General features: G+C 43.0%; 1 protein-coding gene across 1 annotated transcript; it reads right to left on the bottom strand.

The window, feature by feature from the left end:
* Positions 1 to 367: 367 nt before the first annotated feature.
* LOC112218210 lies at positions 368 to 6,331 on the bottom strand. Its single transcript, XM_024378829.2, has 4 exons — positions 5,496 to 6,331; positions 5,133 to 5,185; positions 4,879 to 4,967; positions 368 to 3,846 (listed from the first exon to the last, which is right to left on the bottom strand). The coding sequence occupies exons 1-4, from the start codon at positions 6,281 to 6,283 to the stop codon at positions 853 to 855; spliced, it is 3,924 nt and encodes a 1,307-aa protein (XP_024234597.2). The 5' UTR covers positions 6,284 to 6,331; the 3' UTR covers positions 368 to 852.
* Between the last annotated feature and the right edge of the window lie 1,260 nt (positions 6,332 to 7,591).

Here is a 7,591-nt window from a genome sequence, read left to right as displayed (position 1 = left end):
TTTAGTGAACTGGCCCATTTGACCCCAGTGTGTCAGAAATGCTTGGGACGATTTATGGTCCCAGTCCGCCCCTGCTTCATCACAAAAGTCCTGCATGCAGTATACTTCACATTGTGGGAAATGTCTACATGTTTTTTAAAATGTGTCCCAAGGGTACTCTAAATACGCATGTGGTCAATTATATTATTTGTTGAAAGATTGCAGGAAATGAACGTTTTTTTCTTCTACTGCTGTTATCAGAAAAGAGATTCATAGATATAATAGTTTTTGTTAAGCCTATTTATTTATTAAATAACAAAGTAATAACATACTGTAAATTGATATTATGAATCTGGAGGTATCTGGTACAAAATAAATCTAATTTAGACTGTTTTAAAATCAGTTTAATTTACACCAAATACAATAATGCAATAAAAGTTGTTATAATCAATAATCCAACTAAGCAATGGTCCATAGCTTTGTAACTGGTGTGTTGTTTGAACGTAAGGCTTTGAACTAATGTGTTCAGATGACATACATGCTGTCAAGATGCATCAATAGTCAATGTGTAGAAAAGGCACATGACATTCTATTAGAAAAAATAATATTATTGTGTGCTCCATTGAACTGAAAAAGGGTCTGCCTTGAACTAGGTGACACTCATAAGAGTATAGATAATTAAGGGATAATATCCTCGCCTGTTAATATCATTTTAATGAGAATGTTCTAAAATATATATATATATATATATATATACACACAGTATTTCTTGATGGAATTTGGATAGAACAATGCATATACTGACTTTAACGGACATTTACATGATACTCTTTGCAGTATTGTGGAGCACTTTATAAACACTGACATATATTTTCACAGGTCTCGACCTATTCTATTATTTCCTTTCATCGGCGGTTTCTCCCCCTGACAAACCAGCCAGATCACAGATAACAAGTAAAGACTGAAACAGGCCAGAAAGTCATAATGGTAAGCAGCAAAAAAAAACACCACAAACAGGACGGTGTATAACAGTGCTTTTGAGAGATTATGCCAAGAAAATGTTTCTCTCCACCACATGGCATTCCTCCTGGTGCTATCCTGCCCTCCCTCCACAACAGGCACTGCACTTGTAGATTGATGCTCCACAGACACTGTGTGTGGCTGATCTTCCTGGTTGCTTGCCTCATCCACAGACTCACTGATGGACGGCATGGACAGCCTGCTGCCTCTTCTACTTATCGAGGGCCGTTTCCCAAGACTCAGGTCCTTGTTTCGCTGCTTCTGTGCAGCCCTCAGACTGTGCATGTACAGCTCCATCTCATCATCTGACGGGGACTCTGTGGACGCGTTGTCCGCCTCAGCCCCACCTTCACCCTCTTTCTCACGGGCAGGTTCATCTGTTTGAATGTAGGATTCCCCGTCTCCTTTGATGGAATCCATTTCCTCTCCTCCAAGATGATTGGTGTCCGGCGTTACGTCATTGTAGCAAAGATTTGACACTTCAGCCGTCTTTAATGTATTTTCTTCTGGGCCTGATTTTTCTGCAACATTTCCATTTGTGCTCTCACCCCCCTTACCCTCACAAGGATTGCCCATTGGCTTGCTTAACTCATCCACCAATTCATTTTGATCATCGAGTAATTCTACATCTACTTTGTCTTTCTCTGCTTCCTCCTCCTTCTCTTCCTCTACAATCTCCTCTTCCTCCCACTCTATCCATTTCACATCCCCGTCCTCTAATTCCTCCAGTTCTTCTTCAACAACCATCTCGTCCTCCATTTCTTTCTCCATTTCCTCCTCTCCTTTCACCAGCTCTTCCTCCACCCTTCCTTGTACCTTTTCCCATAACATAATTTCTTCTTTGTCCTTATCCACCTCTTCTACTGCCAACTCCTCCTTGGTCACCTCCTTCCCCACTTCCTCCTCTGTTGCCTCCACCTCCCCTACCTCCTCCAACTGCCTTTCCCCAGCCATCATCTCCACTTCTACTTTCTCTTCTTCCCATTCACCCTCTTCCACATATTCCCCCATCATCTCCTCCTCTTCCTCTTCCACAGTCCCCTCCCAGTCTTTACCTATTATATTGTTCATCAGCAATGGTTGTCCATCACTTGGACCTTTCTCGTTCTCTGCAGGAACTAAATCCTCCTTATTTTTCACAATGACCAGGTCATCTTCCTTATGAATATCTTCTTCTTTGGACATTGGGACCTTGTCAGTGTCTTCATCATAATCATCCCTCACATAGTTTGTCATCTCGTCTTCTTCCTCACTATAAACCTTACTGTCAATAGAATGCCTGTTTTCTTCATCACCAAAGGTGTTTGACACTTCAACTGATGGTTCACCCTTCACTTGATCCGTTTGTTTTCTCATCAACTTCTCCAATGATGTCCAACCCTTAATGACAATGGGGTCCTCTTTTAACATTGTCCCACTGGTTTCTTCCTCCAGTGTGTCTGTACAGGTCACAGCTACGCTTTGGTGCTCAGTGGGGATCTTTTCCTCCACCTTTGTTGTGGAAGTGAAAACCTTTAGGTCAGTATACACAGGCTCTAGCATGGCTATATATGTGCCTACTAATTCTGTGAATGTGCCTGTTGACCATTCGTCAGTGTTGGCTGGGGAAGGGTTCTCCATTTCCTCTGACTCATCAGGTCTCTCATATCCACCACTGTACCCCTGCATATTAATTTCAGCAGAGACATGTTTAGACCTCATTTCAGTTTGTGACTGTAAGAGACTGCCTTGTGTTGTGTCTATCAATGTTTGTGAAAGTGTTGTGTCTGGAGGAGTTTGTGAAAGTGTTGTGTTTGGTAATGGGGTTTGTGTCTGGAAAAACTCGCTGTCCTGGTGGATCTGGGACTGGGGAGGCAGAATGTTCTCTTCAGGCCCCTGGAGGACTGAGTCCTCTTTGGGGATTTGTGCCCTGAGAGCAGCAGCAGTGTGCAGGGCAGTGTGAGCCCTGGGAAAACCTCCTGCCTTTTCTGACAGAGGTTCAAGTTCAGACTCTTTTTCTGCACTTAATCCAGAGATGAACTGTCCTTGGTTTGATTCAAGATATTGCTGTTGATCTACAGGCTTTTCTTCAGGTGTCCCGTGGGTATCAGCTGAAACACAGGAGTGAGTTTCTACGTAACTCTGGACTGTACAGGCTGTTGAATCCCTTCCATGCAATGTCCCCCTTGTTCGATTCCCAATATCGGTTGAGCTCTGGCTCTCGCTCACCACTCTACCAAATACCTGACAGTATAGTGGGGCCACAACATTTCCAAACGTAAAGCTATTGGTCTGGCCTGGGACTGAGCCTGCTGTGCTGTTCTCCAACCTCACAGTGTTATCTGAACGTGTTCCTTCTGTGCTGATGGCAGATCCACCCTTCTCAGATTCCATCTGCATCAGAGCACTTCCTTCCACTTTAGAAACAGACGTATCACCATTTTGGCACAGAGCAGCGGGTTGATCAGTTAAATCTGACTTGTTGCTGGGGATCGGTGAGGCATGTTCCTCTCCCAGCTCGGATGGGGCTGAGCTGACCATTGAGTCTATGTTCTCAGGTTTCACTGACTCCTCACAAGACGTGCTGTCCCTGAGACCAGGAGACAATTTGTTGCACGTAGCTAGAGAATCTGAAGTCGCCTGCAGCCCAAACTTTTTCCTGTGCTGTGGTGGCAGTGGTTGTACCACAGGCCCATTTGAAGGTGTTTCCTGTGGGAATGTGCTTTCCCGTGGGATCTGTGATGGTTCCACTGCTCCCTTCTCTTTCTCTTGGGTCTCATCCTCTCTCTGAATGAAGTAGTCCTGCACCTTCACCAATCGTGCTGCCTTTCGTCTGTTTCTCCGGCTGGAGTTGTGGCTGCTCTCAATCTGTCAAACAGCAAGAAGGATAGATTCAATTTAGCTTTCTCACACAATGCCTCCTCAATTGTTAGGCTAGTTTGGGGATGATGACATTTAGATTGGCACATTCAGATTAAATATTGCTCATGACCAAGCCAAAATATATTTTTAGACATTTAATTTTGGCACCCCAAACCAAATCTCACATGAGCACTGGCCTCTGGCCAGTAACATTTGAATGTTTGAGATTGTAATGTAGCCATTGCAATGTGTTGCTTAGTCACTCATGTGACCATGTAAGACCTCTCTAAGCTCCTGTCATGGAATATATATAAATACTTGGCATTTGACTCAAGTGTCATAAATATGCAACTAGTACAGTATGTTAAAGTAGTGACTACCAGGGCTCGGACATCAGTGATCACATGACATATTGAGAAAGAGCAACAGGGTTCACTGTCTCCTGTTTCTGAGGTCACCTCAAGCTGTTTAAAGATGACCTATAAAGAAATCACTCCTCCATTTCCTGGTTGCTAAAATTCTAAAGGTTCACTTAATTTCAATTTATGTGACAAAATAAGCAAGTTTAGTGTAGAGAATCATTGTACCATCTAAACTGCTGTGAAATATACTTTCCATAACCAAAAACATTGCATTTTCAGCTGGTATACAAAACCAAAAGCAAAAGACGCAAAAACGAAACTTAGAGCACATAGAACAGGTCTACCGCTTCTTATACTTGCTTTCAATGAGCATGGCAGATCTATAACACACAGTTCTATGTGAATTTAGTGGGTCGCTCAAAAAGTTACATATTGCAGCTTTAAGCCTAACCATTGCATTTTACCATGCCATTTACTGTAGATCACATAAAAAAACACAATTAAACCTCGCATTAATCATCCTTGAAGGCCACAATAACAAGTAAGGCTCATTTGAAAATCGTACACAAAAGTTATGTCAAGCTATCTATCACAAAAGCGTATGTTGTAAGAAAACCATGGATACATGAGTCATCTGTAAAAGTTCTGAAATCCAAATGCTGCAGGTGTTACTCACCAGTAATTTCTGATGATCATCTTCGAGTGCTCCTGACTCAGACTCAGAGATGTTCACACTAGTCATCTCTCCTCCACGTTTGTTTACATCTAGAGAGGAAAAATCATAATTTACATTAGTTCATGATTTAATGTAATGGATTTAATGTAATTGATTTAATGTAATTGATTTAATGTAATTGATTTAATGTAACTGATTTTAATGTATGGCAGAGTCATTTAACTTTTTAATGATTTAGTACAATAAATGATTACCTGACGATTCATCACTGATGGATAACCAGTTTTCGTCACAGGGAAATTCATGACTGTAAATAAATTAAACGAAGCTCAGGAAAAAAGACCCAACAACAATTGCCCAACATTTACTGTAAAATCATAATTCCATAATAAACTGCAAATTGGCTTATTTTTAGGAAGCAAATATATCTAGATATATGTAAAACGGTGTATTTTGAGGAGGGGCATTATCAATGTGAAAGCATCATAGCTTTCACATGACTGGACCACTAGACTGGACCACACATTTTCAGAAACGTACTGCTGTAGCATTCAATCATTCCATCAATCTACACACACTCAAAACAAGCCTGTATTGATTAATCTGATCATCCTCACATGTTGGCTTTCAGGATGCTTTTCCTACGCCCGTTTTCGTATTTTTGTGCTTTATCTTTCAGCTCTTTGACTTTCTGGTGACAAAACATCACATAGTTCCGGTCACTATTGTTGGCCCAGAAAGTCCCAACAGGGGTCTCATACCGGAGACAGAAGTCCACTCTGGCCCCCTTTTCCCCAAAGGGGGGCACCAGGGTGAGCTTGAAGGAGAAGCAGTCAGTGTCTCCATTGCTGGACCCTGGTATGAACTCTGCCAGCAGGTCAAAGTGCGTGACCCAGGCATCCAGAGAGGTGCGGATGTACACCATCTTATCAAATGAGACATTGAGAACACGGACCACGCCCCTCAGTATCGTAGTCCCGCGGAGTAACTCAATGCTCTCCAGCTCTAGCTTCTGCTCCTGAACCCTCAGGACCATGGCTTCTTGGGACGGTGGAGGAGTGTATAAGGAGGACAGGTAGTATTCCTCTACCTCTTTCTCTCCCTCAAGGGCGTCGAAATTCAGCGGGATGGTTATGTCCCACGAGTCAAACTCTTTCACGTTCACCAGGTTTTGGCCGAGGGCGTCCGCAAAGGACACCCTCCTGGAGCTTGACGGCGTCAGCTCGAGCTCGCAGTCCTTTAAGTCACTGGAGCTCCTTCTCCGTGGAAGAGGGGAGGACCTGGGCCTGATGCCACCGATCACCTCCGCATCAATCGCCTCGTTCCCGTCCCAGGTGATGAGCCCTGGGACACCCAAGAGGCTGCTGACCCCAGTGGGTCTTGGTTCAGCCGCAGCAGACTCCATTGGGCTGTCTAGTGACAGAGTGAAGGGGAATCGCAGAGCCAAGTTCTCTGCTTCTCTCTGGCAACTGACATTCAACATGTTGTGACTAAACAGATGGAGTCGAGTTACAGATGACATTGTAGCGAAGGCCAGCACTATAAATAGGTCAGAAGGGACTTCAACTATGCAGTGTGGGCTCAGGAGAACACTGAGAAAATAATATCAATGGCTGTTCTTTGAGACACTGCTTCACAACAATGATATAAATAGTCAAACATTTGAGATGTAGGCTGATCTTAACTAACTTCGTTATTTGATTCAAACTAATCTCGGCACCCGGAACCAGACCTCGGGTGTGCACTGTTAAGTCTGTCACCAAAACAAACATTTTCTAGGATAGTTTGTTGTCTCCTGTGTGTAATGTTATGTTAGTCAACTTCTCCTAATAAGGGTCAAAGGGTTAATCATGTCATAAATACTGGATAAAACACATTTTGTTATAAAGGTGAAACTCCTTGAATAGACACTTCAGGTTAACTGCCGACACGTCCCAAATAGTTTAAAATATTAGAATCTTTTTTTCTCTCAGAATGACAAACTCTGTATTACGTGGAACATCATTTGCTTAATCAAAACCCCCTTGTGCAACTCAAAATAGCAAACAATGACCACATAGCTCCAGTCTTATCTCAGTGAGAGTTAGCTAGCTGCGTCTTGTAACAACTCACAATCTACAGTTTCCGATTTGATGAATGACGAATGTTTCATGAGAGTTGGCCTTTTATCTGTGAAAGAATGTGGCACGCAGGGACTGAATGTGGTTAAGAAAAGAGGAGAAACAAAAGAGTCAAACAGACCGTGCAAATCATCACAGGAAAGACTGGTAGCCTACAACAGAAATGTCTTTCCACTAACACCAAAGCATGTAGGAAGGCGCTCAACAGACACTCTTAGCATTTGTGCTGTAAAGCTGACTACTGAAAGTCATGACAAACACAGACATGGGCATAGAGAAAAATAAGTTAGAAGTGGAGCCAGTAGAAGGGATGGTCAGAGAGGTATAGGCAGGCGGAGAGGCTGGACTTTTTGGCAACAATGCAAAACGCTATGTTTGGCAAAGTGCCAACACAGCTCATCACCCTGAACACACCATCCTCACTGTCAAACATGGTGGTGGCAGCTCATGGTTTGGGCCTGCTTTTCTTCAGCAGGGACAGGGAAAATGGTTAAAATTGATGGGAAGATGGATGGAGCCAAATACAGGACCATTCTGGAAGAAAACCTGATGGAGTCTGCAAAAGACCTGAGACTGAGATTTGTCTTCCCAAG

This window comes from Oncorhynchus tshawytscha, linkage group LG19 (assembly GCF_018296145.1).
Source record: "Oncorhynchus tshawytscha isolate Ot180627B linkage group LG19, Otsh_v2.0, whole genome shotgun sequence".
NCBI lineage: Eukaryota > Metazoa > Chordata > Actinopteri > Salmoniformes > Salmonidae > Oncorhynchus > Oncorhynchus tshawytscha.
This window is presented reverse-complemented; position numbering and strand designations above follow the sequence as displayed.

What these genes read in the sequence shown, in the direction of transcription:
- LOC112218210 (XM_024378829.2), bottom strand. Translation starts at nt 6,283, where the DNA reads ATGGAGTCTGCTGCGGCTGAACCAAGACCCACTGGGGTCAGCAGCCTC. An exon ending in AGCATCCTGAAAGCCAACAT is followed by an intron (nt 5,186 to 5,495) that starts GTGAGGATGATC and finishes ATTTATTTACAG; the next exon opens with TCATGAATTTCCCTGTGACG. An exon ending in CATCAGTGATGAATCGTCAG is followed by an intron (nt 4,968 to 5,132) that starts GTAATCATTTAT and finishes TTTCCTCTCTAG; the next exon opens with ATGTAAACAAACGTGGAGGA.